This window comes from Barbatula barbatula, assembly GCF_947034865.1.
Source record: "Barbatula barbatula genome assembly, chromosome: 16".
Lineage (NCBI taxonomy): Eukaryota > Metazoa > Chordata > Actinopteri > Cypriniformes > Nemacheilidae > Barbatula > Barbatula barbatula.
The window spans coordinates 1,254,171-1,277,316 of NC_136779.1; the positions used below are offsets into that span (position 1 = coordinate 1,254,171).

Genomic DNA, 23,146 nt, shown 5'->3' on the forward strand with positions numbered 1-23,146 from the left:
CATGAGGACAAAATAAAAAAACATTAGAAAAGCAGATTTTCATTGTACATCTTATAAAATCTTATTTACCCTCTGTCTTTGAATTATACATTTATTGTTCACGTCATTTGCGTTCTTCCCGATGAGGCTTGTTTAAATGGCTGTCGAGATGTTTTTCATCCTGATTGGTCTGTCCCTCATCACATGACCTCACAAAACCCCTCGCTGTCCAATCGGCTTCACCACTCACACCGGCAGAATATGTAGTCCGAAGCTGTGGGCGTGGCGCCTAATTTGGTTTCCGTGGTAACTAGTGGCGGTCATATGCAGTGGCAACAGTTGGGGGGGCGGAGCCTCTGGATGCACTATAATAATAGGGGGAACCTGAAAGTTAATAAGAAAGGAATGTACCATTTCAATACATCACGAAAATCACCGACTGAAGCAGTACCGAGCAAATCAAACACAGGCAAAGGTATTTGTTTATCGTTGGACATGATTTGTCTTTTGATGACGATTATGTGCTTGAGTCACTTGTATTTTGATCATAAAATATTTAATTGTATCATGATGTGGTTTTGTACGGTAGACGGTGATGATGATACTCACTCAATAGTGCAGGGTTACTGAATCTCCAGGCTTCATTGTAGCTCGTGTACTGTGGATGGCTGTAGGGATTCCCTGAAAACTCGCTTCCTGAAAGAGAACAGACACAGATGGGTTAAAAGAGGTGAACTCTAAGTACTCAGATAGGTGATGTTGTTTCATGGTACAGATGTGCAATATATCGAGATCAAAGCCCATTTTATGTATTAGTTTGAGCTCATTGGCTGCAAAAGTTCATTCTGAGATCTCCTGGACCACTGCATTGTTCAATCAATCGAGGTTTGACGATCTGGTTAGAGGTTTCCTGCTTCTTAGAGCAGTACAGGACCTGATTGAGTCCCTTATGCCAATTTCCTGTTGGACAGACAGTTAATAAATGTATGCTGTTTTTCAAGCATCACCAGTCAGGAGCTCAGACAGATTTGACAGAATTTCGTTCACACGGTCCTGAAACTTTTCTCTCTGATGGGTTATTCTTAATGTTTGAAATTAGTTTTGTAGACAAGTAGAAATCGTGTCCGCGTATGAGTTTCTTTATAAAACAATTTTCTTTTCTTTTCTTTTATTGGAAATGGATTTAGGAGTTTGACCAGAATGTGACTGGAAAGCAGATATTCCTTGTGCATTACTTCAGCATCTCAATGAAGATGAGAGATAGTACTTTGACAAAAGAAAGTAAATTATAACTAAATTCGATTTGTTTCATATCTAAGATTATGTGTTACCATTTTATGACTTTATTAGAAGATAGTGAAAGCTTTATGAATCATAAAATGATTATCCTTTTCATTTAAATATGTTATTTTGTCTCCAACACTTTATTTCAACCCAACGTTGGGTAAAAAATGGACAAAAAAACAAACCGGTTAGAAATTAACCTATGCTGGGTTGTTTCATACCAAAATTCTTGGTTGATATAACCCATTGCTGGTTCCAATATAAGCGTATTCTCGGTTATTTTAACCCAACCATGTGTTGAAACAATCCCAATTTTTTTGGGAGTAAACCATTCTATTGCCCGTCATCAGAGAATCACTCACCAGGGACCATTCCAGCCAGTGTGGATGTTGGGTAGCTGCCCTGTCCTGTGGGAGGGACGTGAGGTGGATATCCAGGTAAGGTTGTGTTGGCCATATCCCGACCTGCACACACGCACAGAAATACACATCAATCTGACATATTTCATTCAAAAATTTCATTCAAAAATTATTGGCAGACACTTTTATACAAAGCGACTTACATTGCATTATACTATACGATACTATACTATACATTTGTATTAGAGTATGTGCATTCTTAGTAGTTAGTTATTTTAATTTAGATATTTTATTTTAATAAGGTCGTAATCTTTAGTTATTAAATTATGTTTAAACTGTCCTTCTTCATATCAAAGGGTAAACTTGAATTTGTGAATGTGTTAAAGTTTTCAATGGCCTAAACAAGCAAACAACACAGCCAAAGTGTTTGATTAATTAATTGTGAACTCATTCAACCTTGATTTGGAAAGAAATTTAGCTTAAATTAATTAAAAGAGATTAGAATCAGTTTGCGCTCATGCGTAGTAAACGTTGCTTTAAGGTTTCGCTTCGTAACACCTTTGACAAACTTAGCAACCACAGTCACAGAACGAAAACATTGTGTATTAAAGAAAAAAAGGTTAAGAAGAGAACTCGTTCTGATCTCTTCTGAACACCAAGAAGTTCCACATTCAGAGCAATAATTGGGGATGACGCTTGGCTGTCCTTCCCAACAGCGTAAAGCCCCGACCCGGCCGAGAACCGAAGCCCACCCTCCCATTCCGACTCATGTTTTTGTTCAGGAAAGAGAGAGGGGGAGAGGAGGAGGGCACACTGGGGACGCTGGGGGAAATTTGGACATCAGTTTCATTCTAATGAGCAGGAAAGTCTTTAAAAAAAGCTTTAGAGTTTAATCCTGTGTGTCACAGAACAGGACAGATTTGCAAATGACTTGAAAACATGAGGCAGAATAAAAAGGCAGTTCGGATTAAAAGACAATGTTAACTTAAATGTGACACTGGACAACAAAACCAGTTTTATGGGTACATTTTTCAAAATGGAGATTTTTACATCATCTGAAAGCTATAAATAAGCTTTCCATTGACTCATGGTTTGTTAGGATAGGACAATAATTGGCCAAGATACAATTATTTAAAACCCTGGAATCTGAGGGTGCATAAAATCGAAAGTTTTAAAGTTTAAAGTTGTCCAAATGAAGTCCCGAGCATAGCTTTTTACTCACAAAAGAAAGTTTTGATATATTTACGGTAGGAAATTTACAAAATATATTCATGGAACATGATCTTTACCTAATATCCTAATGATTTTTGGCATAAAAGAAAATGGATAATTTTGACCCATACAATGTTTTGTTGGCTATTGCCACACATATACCTGTGTTACTTATGATTGGTTTTGTGATCCGGGGTCACGAAAGAGATTACATCAGGAAAAAACCCTCAACAAATGTGTTTGAACCAAAGCAATGTCCTCTTAGGAAATCTCTTTATTTATTTTTTATATTGTGCGTAGAGTTGTGCGTAATTGTCATCGAGATAGAATTTCATTCATTAATGGATAAAGTAAAAAAAAGCGAAAAGGTTAGGAGGGTCAGTGTTTGTCGATCGCTCTTGCTATTGGCTAAGAATATAACTTTAATTCATTCATATTAATAGTAATTTATTTTGCTGGATTTCAGAAATAATCTACAGGGACTCTCTTCTTTGCAGATGTGTATTACATTGTGCAGTAAATATGTTTATGTTGTGGCTTTGAAACCATATATAAAGCAAAATATTTTGAAATACAGAAATGTGAATATGATGTAATGCATTTTAGGTTCATGACAGTGTAAAGCTTAAAGTTGTTAAAACTATGTAAAAATTTAGAAACAATATGTAAGGAATAGATTTTCATAAGATCAAATGTGTTATATGGAGCTTACCCATGTGTACGTACTGTATTGTCTTTCTCACAGATAAAAGCACCAACTTCAGTTCAGTTTTAGTTAGAATGCATTCTGTGTGGCAGGATCGTTTCTGATAAAGTTATTACTCAAAGATCACAATTTATGTCTGAACCTGCTATTTAGTCCTGCTATTTGATTTTCAAAACATCATTTACGTTCATGCATCTGCCTGACATTTTTATCCAAAGCGACTATACGTGTTTCTGAGTATGTGTATTCCCTGTGATCAAACCCATGATCTTGACGTTGCTAGTGTCATTCTCTAACCACTGAGCCACAGCAACGCTATGATCTCTTTGATCTCTATTTTATGTAAAGTGAATCGTCAATGATTGAACGTTTTAAACTCGCCAGGGATCTAGTGAGGTAAATCTTGACTGTGTTTCTGTGTGATGTTATCGTGACAGGAGGAGAATATTCACTTTTTAAGCGGTGCAGTCAGGTGTGATTTGGTCCTGCAGTTACTCTGATGAAAATCTTAATTCCAGCTGTCATGAATCTGAACACTTAATTAATACAAAACCGACAATGCTCTCTTAAGGTATGTCTCTCTCATCAGCACCGATGTGAGCACAAACTAGTGAGCACTCAAGTAAAGATGCGCATGTATGTTCCACCGAATGAGATTCAATGTTAGTCTCAGTTGCAGAATAGAAATTTTTTTCATATTTACTAAACTTATTTTTGATGTAAACTGAAATTACTTCTCGTGAGCAACACATTTATGGGCCTCGCTTAAATGCGTTGGACATTAATTCACATTTGTGTTTCTTGCCTTAGAATTGCTTGGAAAACCACGGCAGCGTTTCTAAACTGTGAAACTGAAAACAGGGTGACCTTTATTACTAACTGGAAAAGTCACGAGGGTTGGAAAACACTTGCTTCGACACCACCGCCGTAGTACCTTCGCCACAAACAGGGACACGTTCGTGTTTCCAGCATGGAGGCTACAGGAAACTTTGACCTCTATTTTTTACAATCAGGATGCAGCGATTTATCACAAGCCAAAAAACCTCGGCGCCCCAATTAATTACGACTAAGCAAAGGATGTTTGGAGAGCCAGATTGCCCTAATTCCCAGAACGCCGGGTGAAAGTCGTCCGTTATCGAATGTGTGCTCAAAGGTTAGTTTGCTTTCTGTGAGGAGGGAATGAGCATTAATTTGGGTGACTGGGAGCGTGGTGCCCTCGGGTGAACACCGGCATGGCCGGTTTGACAGGACGTAAAGCCTCTTTTTCTCGGTGGCAAATTCAAAAACATATCCGAGCATCTGCACCAAGCTTAGAGGAATCCATGAGCCATGGATTTTTTAAAATGCTTACAGTAATACACATAATTTAAGATCCGGTGTTGGAAAAGCTACTTCATTTAAAAAAGGTTCTTCACACTTTATGCATCACATGATTTATTGTTTTTACGTTTTATAAACCAAAGAACCTATTTTTCACTCAAATGAAATTTGATGGATTTTAAAGCTTCTTTATGAAACCACTCAGACCAAATTGTTTCTTCTATGACATCGCATAGCAACTTTTGTTTTAAAAATGCTATCAAATATAATGTAAGCTAGTTGGAATCCAGTACCTCAGAGATGACGTATTTTTGTAGGCTAACCGGGAAGTAAGCGCCACACTGGTTCCCTTGACAGAAAGCCTATTCATTTTTCCCATAGACTTTTGGAAGATCGCAAAAAAAGCTCTGTGATTGACAAAGGTTACGATGTTTATACGTTTCAAGATAATCTTTACAAATATTTTGAAGCCGAAATACAATCAGCAAAGGTAAAAAGCTAAAACGATGCAAAACAGACTACACTTAAGGTCGCTCGATATAAACGTCGCCACCACCACCAAGCCTCCGACAATTCTTTCAAACTTTATAAAAAATGTGTTCACTGGTAAGTAATTACTCCGTGAATGAATCCGCATCTGTGTTTAAAGAGATTTGTTCCCATGTGCGAGATGACGACTAACGTCACCGCCAAAGGAAGTAGTCGCTGTTAGCAACTTGTCAGCAACCGCCGTTTATAAGACACAATAAAGGTTTAAAAAATCACAAGCGGGTTATAACTGGTGTGTTTTATGTCATAGAATAAAATGTGAAAATATTACAAGGATTTGTTAACCACAGACCTTATTTTGTGCAATTTACCAAAATCCATTTAAATAACCCATAGACTTCTGGGCGATGGAACCGGAAATCCTAACTCGCTTCCGGGTTTTGCATTAAAAAATACGTCATCTCTGCGGCTCCCTGTTGTGTTGACTTGACTTTAGGTATTGTTGAACATTTGTAGGACGAGCGGAGGACACAGAAGATCTCTATCGGTGAGGTTTTCACAGTTCACCAGGAACCTGCATCTCCTCTGGCACCGACCGCTCCATGAATCATTCATTTCTCATAGATTATGCAAATTCCTCCGCATATAGTCAACAAGATCAATAACTGCAGGCATTTTAATTGGGGTTGGAAAACATTTTAGGGATGAGCGTAATCTGTGTTTCTTTTCCCGGAAAGCATCTATTCATCTCAAAATTGGATCTCGGCCCAAACAAGAGGGAATGATTTAAATGCCGCTGCCTGCCTTGAGTTTCGGTCCAGTGCATTTATCATTCATCTCAAACTCTGATACATACACATGTAAATGTGCTTCATTTCATTGTTTACATTTTTTATTTAATTTCACTGGTGTTAAATCGTTTTAAGTTTTTTAGCAGTGTTTCCACGACTAATTTTCCCTGCACATCACTGCGAGCACGGACAGAGTTTGTAAACGAAGAATAAGCTGTTCAGATAGAAGTAGATGTGACAATGTGTTCACAAAAACTGATGAATACAGACAGATACACAAAATCTGTTCTACTGTAGTTTAAAGATATAATCTGATAATGAGATTATTCACATAACAAATGAACGTTCTCCAAAGGAAAAACATCTCTCTCTCTGTCAGCATCTTCACACACACACACACACACACGGCACATACTGTAATGGCGTCTGCATAATTATGTGAATTTTAATCAAAGCGTCTCTGTATTTATCTTTGACCTGGAGATGGTGGTGAAACTGTCAGTAAACTTCACACATTTCACATTAATAACTGGCACAACAAGTTCGCTACATTTTAATTAACCGTCCCATCATTTATTATTAGCGGGAGTGAGACAAAGAAACAAATACAGCACGTCGCCTGTCCGCCGTGAGCAAATGATGAATTTGTTTATGTAAATTTGGCACCGTTCTAAAGCTCAGCACTGTGGAGGGAACGAACTGAGCTCTTCAGTTGTGATGTTTCTGAGGTTGGTTTCATCATGTCTGTTATAAAAGCAGGTTGTCATGATATGAAGTCATGTCTATGTGTGTATCTTCTACGCCTCAGACAGAATGCATACAGGATTAAAGTTTGTGATCCTTACCTACAGGGTAGCTCTGTGACACGCTGGGGCCGAGGTCAGAGGTCACGCTGGAGGTTTTGACTTCGTCCATGCCTGCGTTTAATGGTGGGAGACTGTACTCGCTCGCCTGGAAGTACAGAAGAAAACTCTGAGCATTGATTGTAAACCTTACTAATGTATATTAGCAAATATTTGGTCCTGAGAACATCTATTTCCTAACACCATAGCAACACCCTGGCAACCACCCACGGTGAATTGTTTTTACATGCGTTTTTTAAAACATGCAAAATCCAGCACACAACTTTTAACTCTCTCATGAGTTGGCTGATTCCTATGATCGCAAACATTTAAGTACGATCTGCTTTTGTGCCACTTCTTGCTTTTTTCAATGAATCTTACCTTTTATTTTTATGGATTCACGTTGTACGAGGTCATACGAATTAGCCACCTTGCAAAATCGTCACAATTTCCCATTAGTCCAGGCTGGTAAAATCTCGTTTTTTATAAATGTAGAAGGGCTCTAGATGTTGTAAATGTTCATTGGTTTAAATCATTGCATTTAGACCTGCTTTAGAAATGACACGGCTAAGATTTATGACATCGCCACCCCCTTTCCATTCCAGGCATGCTCCTCAGACCGTGTCAGCAGATGGGGGGGATTTTTCTCCTCTCATTCTTTTGTTATTTAATGAGATGAGACTTCCGGCGTCTGCGTGTTGAAAATGTCCGTCCATAGTAAATGTGTGTGTGTGTCACAGGGGAGGTTCCTGACCTCAGTCTTGTCTGTCTCTATCACAGATAAACTCTAATTGTGGGCTACAACTCTTTGCGGCGGCCCTGCCTGATGTTTGCCTCTTTTCGGAGGAGTCCATGGAGCAGAACGGCCCTTTTCTCATGCAGATGGGAGGAATGGTAAAAGGGTTCGAGCACATGGACGGCAGAAGTGTGGGAGGAGAGTCTATCACGCTTAGCATCTCTAGAATGGCTTTTTAATGCCTCTAAACACAAGCACGACCCTGGCTCTGTCTCAAAATCTGATGACCTCTCTACAGAAGACCGAGGCATCACAGATGAGCTCCTAAAAGTCTAGATAAGAAGGGGTACATCCTAAAAAATGGAGCATTGTTTCGATTCGTTTGGGTCAGGTTTTTCCATCTTATACTCAACTATGAGTTAAAAAAAAAACAACAGTTTTCATAATGAACTAAACGTTTGTTGCTTACATTTTATGATGCAGACCTGTAATGCACGATAATTAAATCTCATTGAAAATGTGTTTTTTTAATCCAAATGTAATCTTAGCGAGCAAAAAGGTCTAAAAAATTTGAAGTAAAATGGACTACCCATTTTTATTTTCGTTTTATGCCTATAGATTCCTCTCATAATATGCAGTACCCTTACGACAATGAAGCATGTTTTTGTTTTAAAACCAAATGGATTACCATTCATACAGTATGCAGCAAGCTTTCTAGGTCTTTGAGCAGAGCCACAAATTATAACCGGACCGAGCTACAGCGGTGGTGTGTGTTAGACATGAGCGAGGTCTATAAGTGGAGAAAATAGTCTGATTAATATTGCTTCAAATTAAAACTGATTTTTCTAGAGCGCTCCTTTCTTCCATTTTTCCCCGTAAAGGCTTCTGAGTCGCCTTCGTCTTTTTCTTCCCTCCTTTAATACCCCCTCTGACGGCCTTTGTGATTGCGAGTCATTTCCAATTCATTTCGGTATTGATCTTGCAGTGAAAATCAGTTTTGTAATTAGCTGCAAATTAGGCTTCTTCTGGAGGTGAGCGCTGTCGGCCTGATGAATCGCTGGAATAATGGCTCCCGATCGCCCCCAAATTAAAATGAACTCAATTACGCCGTTCCCTTTGCTTTACGGCAACGTCTCTCTCTTTCGGGGGGAGAAATTAATCGTCACTTGTTGTTTAATAGTCTAATGAAAGTAAATAAAGGTTATACATTATAATAAATCCAACACTTTTAATAAGAAATTGTGCGTTTTGTATTAATATAGATGACTGCCGTCCTTTTGTGTGTGTTTTTCCACGTTTAGGGTTTGTAAAGGGGGTCAGACGTGACGTTGCTGGAAATGACATCATTTCTCATGTGCTCACGTTTGCGTGCGGTGAATGGGTGGTGGAAGCTCATCTCGTGTTGTTTTTCCAGAGAATGTATTTTTATTTCTATCAGAAAATCAATAGACCAAGGGAGTTCTGCTCTTTGGTTCTCAATGCATCTTCTGTGCTTCTCTACAACACCAATAATTACTGTTAAACATGACGTATACGCCTAATAGAAACACACATTAACAGAAAAAAACACAACACTGTATGTATGCATACATGAAAAAATACTATTGTATACTATGGTATTAATTGGTACTAAATTACCGGCCATATCGGAATTGGCGAATAAATGGTCATGTCATCAAAATAAAGGCAGATATATTGTTGATGTAGGTACAGTATGTAGATATGTATGAATGTGTAAATATAGGAACAAAGCATTTGTTTAAAGCCGATTGCTGTCTGAATGCGTTCTGTCATGAGACCTGTTAGACTAGTGGCTATTGAGACTCTTTTCTGGGTTGGACTAGAAGAACATCTTTATTTATTTATTTATTTATTTTATAAACATTATATCAGAAATGTTTCAAAGTTAAAGAATCTTTAACTAGTGTAAAGTAGTTTTAGTACATGATTTTCATGGGAAACAACATATCGGACAATATATCGGTTATCGGCTTCCAGGGTTATCGATTATCAGTTAACGGTCAAAATGTACATATCGGTGCATCCCTAGTTTAAACACAGTGGTGTTCCACAGTGTGTTGCAAATGTGTGGGTTGCAGCGATGTCATATTTTACTGTGCATACTTTCAAATACCTTGGTTCACCATCTTTTGTATATGAATGTGGTACTCTGCATACCACGGTATCACAATGAGAGAGGAGTAAATAGTCCTGAATATCCACATCGACATTTCCAATTTTGCAGCCACAGACACTGAGATCAGATCACTCACCTGCTCCGGTTTGATGTGATCTGAACTGGGAAACACGTCTGGGAATGCCGGTCTCTCAAACACTCGGTCCAGGGCTTCTAACTGCTGCTGTGTGAAAGCGTCGGCACGGAGATGTTTCCTCAAGCTCTCCACGCTGCCCTGAGAATCGCTGCTCTGCGCTGAACCCTCCGAACCATCTACATACACAAAGAGAAAACACCATGTAGACTTGCTTGAAAGATGTTCCAGGTCTTCAAATCTTTTCTTAGATTAAGAGAAGCCATCTTCTTCTTTGTAAAGATGAGGCTTCCTCTCGGGTAGGTTTTTGCAGAGAAAACGCTCTTAGTTTGTAATTATTTACAACCTCTTGCAGAAGAGAAAGAACGTCATTTGAGCGTTCATGTGTTTTTGCACATTTCATGTGGCTTTTCTGGGATGTAAGTCTGTTGGGCGATCAAAATGTTGGTGCGTGTTTACATTTGCAAATTGTGTTTGAAGTTTACTGTCCTTATCGTATCCAAGTCATGTAACACTGATTTAATTTGGTCTGAGCAGACAAGCGCACCTGCTGTTATTCTTTTCTCTGTACCTGTGAATCAGCGCTTCACAAACACAGCTCTTCTTCTTGCTTTTCCTCTAACCCGATTACCTTCAGCGAGAGCGTAAAATTCCCTCGGCTCTGCCTCTCTTCTCAACCCGGAAAGACGCTTTAAAGCACCTTTAAATATCTTCACATCCTGCACTCTCTGGAAAGTCGCGTCTCCCTTACAAATCTGTCAATCTAAATTTGCGGCATATTATGTTCTCTGTGAAGCCCACAGGCCTTGTGATGTATGATATGCAGTGCCTCTATTGATTGCCCGAGAGAGAGAGAGAGAGAGAGAGAGAGAGTTAAGCCGGTGGTGTGTACCTGTACCTTACAAACCCTCCCATTGTTTCTTGACTGAATAACTGAATGTCCCTCATTCTCTTTGTCTTTATCGATCTCTCTCTTCCTCACATACACAGGTTTGTATTTGTTGTTCATTAGATGCTTATTGTTAGAGCGGTGACACTGCAGGATTGCGGCCAAAATGTCTGGCACCTCTCTCTGTGATTTTCCTTCGTTTGTCCACATAAAAAGCAAAAGTGCTGCGTGATGTGACATAACGAGACAGTCATCTTTGATGCCTTATGTCGAGTTAGTGGGGGTGTTATTGTAGATCAATGCAATGTCACAGTTTCTGGTTATGATACAGTTGAAGATGCATTACAAATGCTATTTAATGCGGGCACATAATATTAAGCAATGCAAAACCTCCATCTGAAAACAAAAAAATGCGTGTTGTGTATGTGATTTACCATAAAGCGAGAAAAGAAAGAATCGGGTCCATTAAAAGGAAAAGAAGAGTTTAAAAGATTAGTAGTGAGAAAGATGGAAAGTAAAAACAGAGAGAATGTAAGAAAGAAACAAAAGTAGAGAAGAAATGAGAGCAAGAAAAGAGATGGAGAAACATGGGATGTAAAACGAACGAAGAGAAGCACAGAAAATGGATGGATGGACGGATGGAGTGACAGATTCTCAAATGAATGAGTGTCCTGGCTCATCGTGTCTCGTCTTGAGCTCACATTTTTCACTGCTGCTGAATTCAATTGATCAATCATGTCTGTCTAATGGCTCCATTTCAGCTGGTTATTACCACCGAGATCGTCACTGTGACCTTTTCTTTCTGCACAGATCAGTGTTACACACACACACACACACTGGACTCTCTCACTCTCTCTGTGTGTGTGCGTGTGTCCAATATTTTGTGGAGTAACCGTGAGTGGTGATCGTCTGAGCAGAACTCGCCAACACGATGCTATGGGGTCCCGTGGCCAAGGTGTTCTAGTGTTATATTGTCTCTGACTAATTAAAAATGAACGCTCTAAAAAATTATACTGTGATTTTCGCGTGAAACAATTTACGCAAAACAAATTGAGAAATTTTTTAAGCTGTGAAATCAACAAAAGATGCTGTTTAAATTGTGTACATTTTGACATTTAGCAGACGCTTTTATCCAAAGCACAAACAATATAGTAAACAATAAAAATAAACTGTTGTACTATTGACAAATCATTTTACTAAGCCACATGAAATATGTTTTGGTGTAATGACACACCAGGATTTGAGGTGTCATTCTTGTAGCGTTGAAAATGCACAAAATAAAATTAAGAATCCAATTCTGCATCAAAAATTAAATTTCTGTCAAGAATTACTCCCACCAAGTTGTTCCAAATCTGTATAAAGATCTTTGTTCGGTTTAACACGAAGAAAGATATTTGGAAAAATGTTAGCAGTTCTGGGACATCATTGACTACCATGGTAGGGAAAATTTAAATTGTTTGTTTTCCTAAATTCTCAAAAATATCTTATTTGTGTTCAACAGAAGAATGATGCAATCATTTTTCCTGCTCTGATAGTTAATGATGTCCCAGAAATGTAAGGTACTTATATTCTTCTACATATCTTTCTTTATGTTCAACCCAACAAAGACATTTATACAGCTTGACGGAAGAGTAATTCATGACAGAATGTTTATTGTTGGGTAAAGTATCCCTTTAAGCTTGATTGAAATCACTCAACCCAACTTTTTGCAGTGATGTTGATGTTCGCTTTAGCCGTGTGTTTTTCCCCTACAGTCTGTTAAAGCTGACGGTTCTGAGCAGGCGTTCTGTGTGGACGGCTCCCGCGGGGCTCTTTGAGGTGGAGTGGGTATTTGCACTATCAGGCGCAGGGGTAAATGAAGTCATTAATTAAGTGCCATTAGGGAGCTGAGGCCACAGACCTGATCAATACAACTGCATCTGTCATTTACAGCAGTGACAACAGCTTCCTACACACCAATAAACAACACACACACACGGCTATTACGGCACGGACTGATTTTTGGCAGTGGCGATCAACTTAACACTTACAGAAATAAAGGACTGAATCCACACGTGAATTCTGTAATGTCCAGAGCGCCGGCATCATATTGTTACAACCAAATTAGCTTTAGCTGTGAAGTTTAAAGCAGCCTGATTTTACAGGACATGAGAGTATTTTTAAAGGTGTCTCATTCGTATAATTTGCACAAACATTTTTCAACCATTAAAAATGATTTTGCCACATACGAATATTGAGCACGTTAATGCATTTATGAAACATTTCTGTTGTTTTGTATCTTGACAGCATCACTTCACATTCATTGCACGCAGAAGGGAGTGAATATTCTACTTCCGGTTTAAAAAGAAAAATGATGCTTTTTTTTGCTAAACTGTCCCTTTAAGGCTCTACTGACCTTTGCACTGTTTTTTTATTAGGTTCCCAAAGTAAAGTGCTTAGATACGTAGTTGATCCAGGCCGTTTTCTTCTCATTAGAGCTTATGTAATAGCTTTCACCTGGAGCCTGAATGCCACGCCGTGGAGCCGCTGGCACACAGTTTCAATGTGTGCTGCCCCGCTGCTGTGCTATTGATCGGCGACTGAGTGGAGCGGATTCCTTCTGACATGAGTCAGTATTAAGACTGAGGTAACGAGGGAGCGCGCTCTATCAAAGCAGATAACACCACAGGATTCACACTCACAGAGCCTGACCTCATGACACAAACAGAGAGAGAGACTAAACTAGACCTCTGCCGCAACCGTCATAATATTGAGCAAACGTTGTCAAGATAATTCGTATGAAGTTGCATGATGCACAACTTACAAAAATGTTATGCTTATAAAAAGCACCACCCCTAAACCTTGGGTAACTTTGTCAAGCTGGGAAACAGAAAATTATTTATTTATTTTTAAGTGCAATATGAAAAATTCAATTCAATTTTATTTATATAGCGCTTTTCACAATGTGTATTGTTCCAAAGCAGCTTTACAGGAGAACTTGTGAGAAACCAGACTCAGCCGGGAGGACCAGGTCCCCTCTGACATGTCACAGCTGCCCTCAGTTACTTTGATTAATAGTTACGGAGTAAATGTTTACGAGAAATGGGGATTAGCTTATTAGTTATGATTTAGTTAACTCTTTAGGTCTAATTTTGTGAAGACATAAACAACGCTAGTTGAAGAAGACGTCCTCTTTCAGTTTGAACTTCCTGTTTGAACCTTTGAACAAAATACAACCAACAGAACATTTATAACCAAATCAAAATGTTGAACAAATTTAAGATTTAATTATGTTTTTAAGATATAAAAATTAAACCGGAAGTGCATCTGGACCAGTGTTTACATCTTGCAAAGTGGTCTATATTTATAAAATTCTCTCTAAACAGGCGTGTTAAATTACTACAGCATGTGTACGAACAGGAGCTTACAATCTGAATAATTATTGTGAGGTGTTTTTACAGCTAAAGAAAGATAAACTGTGGATTGCCCTGCATAAACACAAGCGCTAAATTGAACATTCGTTGAAAAAATTTACAACCTCCGCTGGAACTGCACCAGTTCGGTGTCTTGGGTTGGTCGGCATAAAACGGCTCTCATCTTTTTAATGGTCTGTTCTTATCAGACAGCTGTGAAGGGGGTGGTCGTGATGAGGGGGGGGGCTCGCTGTGGATGTTAGATGTTAATTTGCGTGGTAATAGCTTTTCTCGGCGGAATTGCAAATTCTCTTAAATGTCACTTCCAGCATCGCAGCTCAGACAGCCAGAGTCCATGTAGATACCAGAGCTCTCTCTCTCTCTCTCTGTATAGTGCTACTTTTAATTTGCAGTAATACAGTAGCGCTGTCAGATTAATGGCTGGCGTGACACCTGTGTCCCTGCGGCCGCTCTCTCAGATTCGCCGTGTACATAACGCGTGTCACGGCGCATTATCTCTCCGCTCGGCTCGTAATGGGGCCTTCGTCAGAGAACGATGCTGACTGCACACTTACTGTAACCCACAAAGAGCTTCTTGACTCTCTTGGTATGCCACCCCAACACGGGCAAAAACATACAATCTTTCTGTCTGTTAAGACCATCTGTTATGTAACATTGGATATTGCGTCACTTTGTTGCTCTTGTTTTTTGTGGGAACGTCTACACTATAGAAAAAGCTGGGATATTTCAATCCTTGGTTGGGTCAGATATGGGCATGTGCACACTTCCGATACTCCAAAAGACAAAATTGTCCTTGTTTCTGGTAGAATCCTTTGAAAAACATTAAATAACGGTAACGATCTCAGATGCAGGCTATCTGAGATTTTAAGCATTATGTGATTTCACAAATAAAATTGTTTTACTATATGTTGCTGCGGGGAAGGGTTTTAAAGCATCTTTAACTGGCGAGCGTTTGTGCGACTGCAGTTCTTCTGGCAAAGATAAAGTGAATGTGCACCCTTGACACATCAAGAAAATGGCCACCTGCCAAGAGGATCATTTGAGAAGAACAACCCTCCAACCATTCAGTCATCCTAGACACGCACACAGTTGTGTTGTGCTGATGTCACCTGGCGCCCTTGCATCTTCTTGATTGCAGGAAAATGAATCTCAACGCAACACAAATGACTGCAAGTGTAACGCGGTGTGATCAGGAGAACAGCGGTTTCCACCCGCCGCTGCTGAATGTAGAACGGTAGGACCGTATCAGCTGTGTGCCGTGTTTAAGATTTTCACATTTGGGTGATTTAACAGCCAGTTAATCCTCTGCTATCAACCTCATCTTCAGGAACACGAACTCGTCTGTGAGTACAACCAGAAGATCTAAAAATACCAGTTCATCTCAATGGAAGTTGCTCAGATGGCGCGTTTAGAAGTACGTGACCTGCATGCCGATCTTTGCTTCCCGGTATGGCTTTTCAGTTTTTTATTTTTATGTACTTGTTTCGTCTTAGCCAGCCCTGGATATTTCAGGCAAAAAGTCCGTCCACACTCAAAACAAAAATACTTTGTGAATGACTCAACAGAAATTTTACCTTAGACACCAGCAAAATATCTCGGTGCAGCTGGTTAAGGCAAAAACTTACTTTGACACTGTATCACATTGTTTCTATTTTAAACACAGCGTAAGAAATAACCTTTGAAGTTTGTATAGTAAATTGCTCAACCATCAGTGTGAATATCAGTCATCCTCACTGTCAATATGAATCTTTGGGCACAAATTTGCAAAAAATAAAATGCAATATTTAAGTTTGAGTTTTGCGCTATATGATCAGCCTTACATCTTAGAAATCTTTTTTCACGAATTTCACTAAGTGAGCTTCATTCTTACGAATTTGCACGATGCGAGTTGTACAAAAACATACAACAATTTTACAAAAGCATTAAAGACCCCTAAACCCAAACGTCACTGTAGTAGATCAAACAAATATGTGCAAATTCATACAAATTAGACACCTTAAAAAAGATTGCTGCTAAAAATAAGACCCATTGTTTGTTGCCTCACACGTCAGATCTAACCTGCTGGTCCTCCAAAGTAAATCGCAATGACTTTATAACGTCAGTTAAAGAAAGAGCCGGAGGGGGGCGGCGGGGAAGGACCTCTCTAAATGTCCTGCTTACACTGTCGTTCTTGTTTGAGTGAGTTTGTTAGTTGGCTACATCATCTTGACATGTAATTACTGAAGCGCTCTTAATCACAGCAGTGGATTAATAACACAGACTCCTGTGGGGGTCACATCAGCACATCAAAGCCCTCTCACCATCACACACGTGATAAATTCTGCAACCATTACACCTTCAAGTGCAAACTGCTCAGAATGTTGTGTGCCAAAAGTAAAATCCATTTAAACAAGAAACTTAATGGGATTAATATATAAATCAATGGTACATGGCATGAACGTGTCATCATGGATATATAAAATGAATAATCAATTGATAGTTTTACAATAAATACTAAAAACAGATCAGATGAAATATTACGTTACAATCAAAACAGTAAATAAATTACATGGTTCATGCACATCTCTCCAAACTTGCTGCAGGTTGTAAATAAATAAAAAACGCAGACTTACCTGTATCTCGTTTTCTTTTTTCTCCGTTAGAGCGGGCTATACCCAGAATTCCATTGATGGAGTAAGATCCCACGGGGTCGTTGGATGAACTGGAGACAGGAGGAGATGCTGTATTGGGAACTGTGGACCGAGAGAGGATAAAGAATCAAAACTCTTCTCATGTGTTTACCATCACATCAGTTACCAGAAAAATGGTAAAATGTAACTCGTATCATCACAGTTCATCAACAAAAACAGCCGGATCAACCGGCACCGGTGTGGGAGGGGCCAGCAGACGGAAGTATCGACATCAGCTGAGAACTGTGATGTTGCCTTGCCTTACATCATGCACATGCACGCATAACACAATTGAAATAGGTCACCAGGGTAATGTTAACCTGAAAGATTTGTTCAATATGCAGGTTTGGAAGAAGATATTTTGAGAAATGTCTCAGTGGTTTTGTGGAAGTCAATTGGGTTCAGTGTTGTTTGATAACCAACATTCTTTAAAATATCTTCCATTGTGTTCTGCAGAAGAAGGAAAGTCATACAGGTTTGGAATGACCTAAAAGTGAGAAAATGACGGGGAAGAAATCTCTCCCAAAGGTCCAGAATTGTCTCATTGTCTCATAGTCTTGATGTTGAGATCTTACCAATAGTGTGTCCTGGGGTGGAGAGAGACGATCCGTCAGGTGAGGGGTGAAACGGCTGCTGGACCTTCGTACGAATGATTCTGCGGAGAAAAGAGGGTTAAATGACTCACACAGACCTCCAGAGTTTCTCTCTGATAATAAAGCGAAACCGGCTGTTCCTTTAATGGTGAGAAATATTGAGAATCTCTCTAAGCTCTTCCGTGATCTTGCAAACAAAGCATGAAATCATAATCATCCTTACAGCTCTCTCTCTCTTTCAGTTACTGAGGAGAGCCTCAGGCTTGGTTCTTGTGTGGATGAGGTTCTATTGATCTAGACTCGAGGATAAGAAGTTCTGAATTAGCCACATGGGTACCGGGATGCAAATGGAAAGCTATAAATTATATGTGACAGGAAAGCAATAGTTGCTCAGTGCGGTGTACAAGCTTACGCCAGCATCTGAGTCTGTTAATCTGAACGGCACTTTGGGAAAAGGGCCCGGTGTCGCGCTCATTTGTAAACTTTAGATCCATTCATCACTAATGGCACATCTTCTCTTTCAGCAGACATATGCAAACAAACACGTTACAGAGGGCCGAAGCATCCGTGAACCTTGCTATTATGTGTGTACGGATCTTAACGGATTTTACAAATAGTGTTTGAAATCAAATGAGATTAATAAATCGACTAAATTAAAGAATGAGCGTGTAAGAAAGATGTCACCTGAGACTTTTGGCATTCAGTAAACCATAAGAAAAATATCAGATGAGGTTTCTGACGTCTCAATTATTTCTCCTAAACATCAGTGAGAGCAAAGGAAACTTTCCTTAAATCTCATCTGAGTCTCAGATATTTCTCTTAAGAAAGAGAGTCTTACAAATGTCTCTGTCATTAGAGTTTCAATGTGTCAAACAAAGTCTGCAATCGACAGTCAATATTATTGAAGACCTCAATATCAAATTCATCAAATTTACCCAAATCCAGATTATTTGACCTCTACAATCTACATTCGTGTGACACCTCCAGACTCTTCATGTGTCTCAATCATTACATGCTCATTTGTGTTTGTTTTTATTTCTCATAAGCAATTTTATGAGACTAAGTTGATTGAGAGCTCAGTCAAATCTCTAAGAAAGAGAAACGTCTGAGCAATAAGTATATACTTGCATACTGCATGCAAAGATTATGCATTTCCTGCGACACATCTTTCATTTCATGCCCCATGAAGATTATTGATTGTAAAAATATTTAGAACAAGCTGCCACGACAGATCCTATTCAAAGCACAAATATATAAATCCATTAAAATGCTTGTGCTTGTAATATTGATATCTGTTGAAATAACCGGTGGCTTTAGGACGTGTCCTCGGGGCAGAGCGAGAGAGATCAGACAGAACCTGCTCTCCACCAGTGACAACATATCAATATTATATTTCATTTCTCCTTTAAAACCAGTGTCTGACCCCTTGCATGGCCTGGGGAGAATAAATCTGCAGACTTTATCCACAATCTATGTTTCTCTCATTGAAAAAGTCATTTGGAAGAGTGAATTGATATCTTTGCAGCGTCTGAAAATCCTCAGAAGAAATATTAAAATGACTTTACAAGTGAATCCATAATATTGAGCGGCATTGAGGAGGTTTTTGTAAGCGCGTGGTTTCATTGTCACTTGTTGGTTGTGGAGACAGTTTAGTACATCAGAAACACTGTCATTTTTAAGAAAATTGTATACACATAGACATTCAGTTTAGCTCTTTGTCTCAATGCATCGTAAAGCATTCAATTATTGAATAAAAGTTTGCTACAAAGTGTTGAATAATAACATTCTTTTTACTTAAAAATTCATGAATTACTGATTCAAATATTATCAATGGAAACGCTCTTCATTTTGCTGTATATAATAGATTGCTTGTTTTTGCCTTATCAAATGATTAAGGATCTCTCTCTCTCTCTCTCTCTCTCTCTCTCTCTCCAGACAGGACCTCAGGCATGAGTATACCATTATACTGCTAAATAAAATCTAGGAATAAATAGTGTTTCATTAAAGTTAAACTTTTCCAGAATCACACGGTGCATTCATATTTTAATTTTCTTCATAAACAAAGCCATATTTTCTTTTTTCAGAATAGCCTAAGTGAATTCAATTAGATTTAAAGGCGTTTAAGGGGCTTCAGTAATTACATGAACGAACATTTTGAATTTATCTCACAAGTTCATGTTAAAAGACGTTCAAATGGCCCTTTTTAGGCGACCATGAGGCATGAAATGAATTTTTTTCTTGCCTCCTCTTCTCCTGTGTGGGCTCTTCTATTATTTGGCATCCGCTCATTAAAATGTAATGCAGAGTCTGGTTTTATGGAAGAGTGAATCTTAACCAAAGTTCAGCCTCACTGCTTCTTTTTACCGTTTTGATTTTTTCCACGCAGGTCTAACACGCCACCCCGAACCACCCTTTTACCCAATTATAAGGATGTAAATAGGATCATATTGGATTATAGATTGTGCATACTGTAGATTTCCCCCATATTAGCTGTACATTAACTCTCTGGACATCATGAAGCCAGTGCATACGATCATAAACATTTTCATTCAATTGCATTTTATCAAGAATGAATTTTTCTTCAAATTAATGAATTATAATAGCACAAATAAACATCATTTAGTCTTTATTGTTTCACTACGATCTCGATTTTGTGACTTTTTGGGGATATTTATTAAGTAAATTATGAAGAATAAGACGCCTGGCAATCTCTCTTCCAAATGATGGCGTCGTATGTCTATCTTTGTGGAAATAAAACGAAGAGAAGATGAGCACTATAAAGTGTAATTGAGGGGGCTGTGGCTGTCTCTTTTAGATCACCGTCCATTGATCGGTTTTCACTCGGTCTGATAAGATTTTATAGGTTTGGTCTCTGTCATTGTTGAGCTAGTTTGCAGCAGAGGATTGAATTACAGCCACAAGACCACCGGCACAACGCCGAACATCAAAACCTTAATAGAGCACAGTTAACTCCAGCTACTGTATAAAAATACAGAAACAACCGAAACACATCCATGCTATTTTATCAGAAAATATTTTACTATGTATGTTTCTTCTGAAATATTATTTCCTTCACTCGTGCATGTCTTTCCCCAATATAACTATTTAACGTTTCCAAATGTTGGTATATGTTAAGCATCATTATACATTTTTTTCTTTCCATCATCATTTCCATAAGGATACGTTTGGCACCAGAGCTCGCAGATATGCTTCTGTATATAATGACTTCAGTAGCTTTTTTATTGTTAAATCACCTGTTTATGGAGGAGACGCTGGGGACCGTGTCGTTGTCACAGATGCCATCCGCCAGCAGCCTGTCCCGGATCTCCCACGCGAACATGGTGGGATTCTGTCTCTTATAATCCGCTATTTTATCCACCACCTTCGGCGTTGCCACTTTGGGTTTGGATCCTCCGATAACTCCAGGTTTAATGCTGCCAGTCTCATAATACCTGAGGAAACGAGAACCGTCTGTAATTCATAACATGACCAAAACTAATAAACACAGGACGATTAACGACAGCTGCGTGTTAACAAAATTATGTTTAAGCTACTTAACAGAGCTCATAACAGCACTGTCCCGACATTATCTTATATGATTTGTGCATCTGGTTGGTTTACTCATTTAAAAAATACTTGAAATAAATTGACAGAATTTCACATATTTGTATCTGGAAAAACTGCTCTCAACGAGATACTTGAAAATCTTACATCAAATCGCGTGCACGCGAGATGTGTTTGGGCTAACAAATCTATGTATAACCCATTGCATTTAATCTATTTAATAAGCAAAGCCTGAAAACTCATTAGCATTTTACAACTTGACCTTTTTATTGAAATCAGATGCTGTTAACAAATTGCATTTAATAAAATCATTTTCAAATCGAGAGAATTTAAAATGTTCTCGGCATGGCTGTGTGGGCACGGTTCTTACAAATAAAAGCGAATTATTTTGCCTGATTTGGATAAATTATAGCCATATTATGGAAAGTGAAAGTGAGATGTGTAACATCTATTTCTCAAAAAAAAGAAATAACCACAGATGTAGTATAGAGAAGAGCAGACAAATGTGGAAATGTGCAACCTTACCTCATTCCAAATGATGTGCTGTTAAATGTTACATGTTTTATTTACTCTATTATGATGCATTACGCATTGCTTCTACAGGGGCGTCTTCGAGTAAATATGTTGTTTTGGGGGTCTCACCTGCCCAAGATCTTGCTGACGCAGCCGTGACTGACCCTCAACTGTCTCGAGATGTCACAGGGTCTGACCCCTTGGTGCGCGAGCTCCACGATTCTCTGGCGCACAACGTCAGGTAAAGGCCTGCCGTTCACGAACATCCCGCCCAGCTGGTTCACTCCCCCATGCCCTATACCGGAGACAACAACACCAAACCACCAAACCATAACATTACATACAGGCCGTCACTATATTGAACAGCGCGTTTTTGGTTTGATAATACATGATATTAGATCATATTACTAACATTAAACCTGTACAGATGTTTGTATGATATATACAACTAATATAAGTGCTTATCTGCGTTATTTTCGTCAAACGAATGTACAATCCAATCCGATATGCATATGCGCAGACGCATCATTAAAATGTATTGTCGTTGGCTTTTTGTCCTACTCTCTATTTAGTTTCAACACAATTATAAAAATGCATATTTACATAATATAATAATAATAATAATAATAATATGTAACGAGGTTTTTTAATTCAAACGAACAACATCATTTTTAAGAGCCCCATATTTTTGTATGAAATCAAAGGAGAATTTGACATTGCTCTGTAACTGTTTGAAGACTTTGTCTTAATTAAATTGATATTTGTAAAGTTCGTGTTTTTAAGTGCTGGAGACGCACGTTAAACTCCCACCCTGGTCGTATATTCCCGTTGAGACAATGCTTGGGTTTGTTACTCGTGGGCGAGCGATTAAATTACACGAGCATTTATTGTTTTCATTCCCCTGGATATAAATAATGAAACAGTTATGTGTGATCGCATTACATATTGTTGTAATGTTATTCTCCTTTTTTCTGTGTGTTTTTTAATTCAATTAATGCTCACAACACTATTTTTCAGAAACATGAATCACTCTGCATTAAAGGCTTTTCATTACTACGGCTATGAAAATGTAATTTGAATCATTTCAAATATGTTGTACTTTGTTGGCGACATGAAATTAATTATTGCAAAAACCCTGACAACTATTGTGATAGTTACGTATTCAGTTATATTGTAAATAATATATATATATATATATATATATATATATATATAGTCGTGTTTTTAATTTCAATTTCAATACAAAATGCATTTCAAATTTACCTTGTTAATTAATCGAGTTTTTATTATCATTTTTCATTTTGTCAGTTCATACATTTATGCTATTTGTTCTTCAATGGAAAATGCGCACTGTCTAATTTCGACCTTCTTTTTTTATTGTACCTCAGCTCTTTACAAAGTTGCTTTCCCCTGATGATCTAAATTGGCTATATGATATATTCTTCAGACAAACTCCTGTGAAACTCACGGTGCATGGCGGTGAAGTGGTCTGCCTTACAATGAATATCCATCGGATA

The 23,146-nt window shown here is 38.5% G+C and overlaps 1 protein-coding gene across 1 annotated transcript; it reads right to left on the reverse strand.

The window, feature by feature from the left end:
* Positions 1-289: 289 nt before the first annotated feature.
* Positions 290-23,146, reverse strand: pax2b (paired box 2b; the record flags this gene model as incomplete). Its single annotated transcript, XM_079476505.1, has 10 exons — positions 23,098-23,146; positions 21,759-21,924; positions 20,807-21,004; positions 17,535-17,614; positions 16,903-17,022; positions 9,992-10,167; positions 6,986-7,091; positions 1,626-1,727; positions 589-675; positions 290-363 (listed from the first exon to the last, which is right to left on the reverse strand). Exons 1-10 carry the CDS (start codon positions 23,138-23,140, stop codon positions 290-292), a joined length of 1,152 nt encoding a protein of 383 aa, XP_079332631.1. The 5' UTR covers positions 23,141-23,146.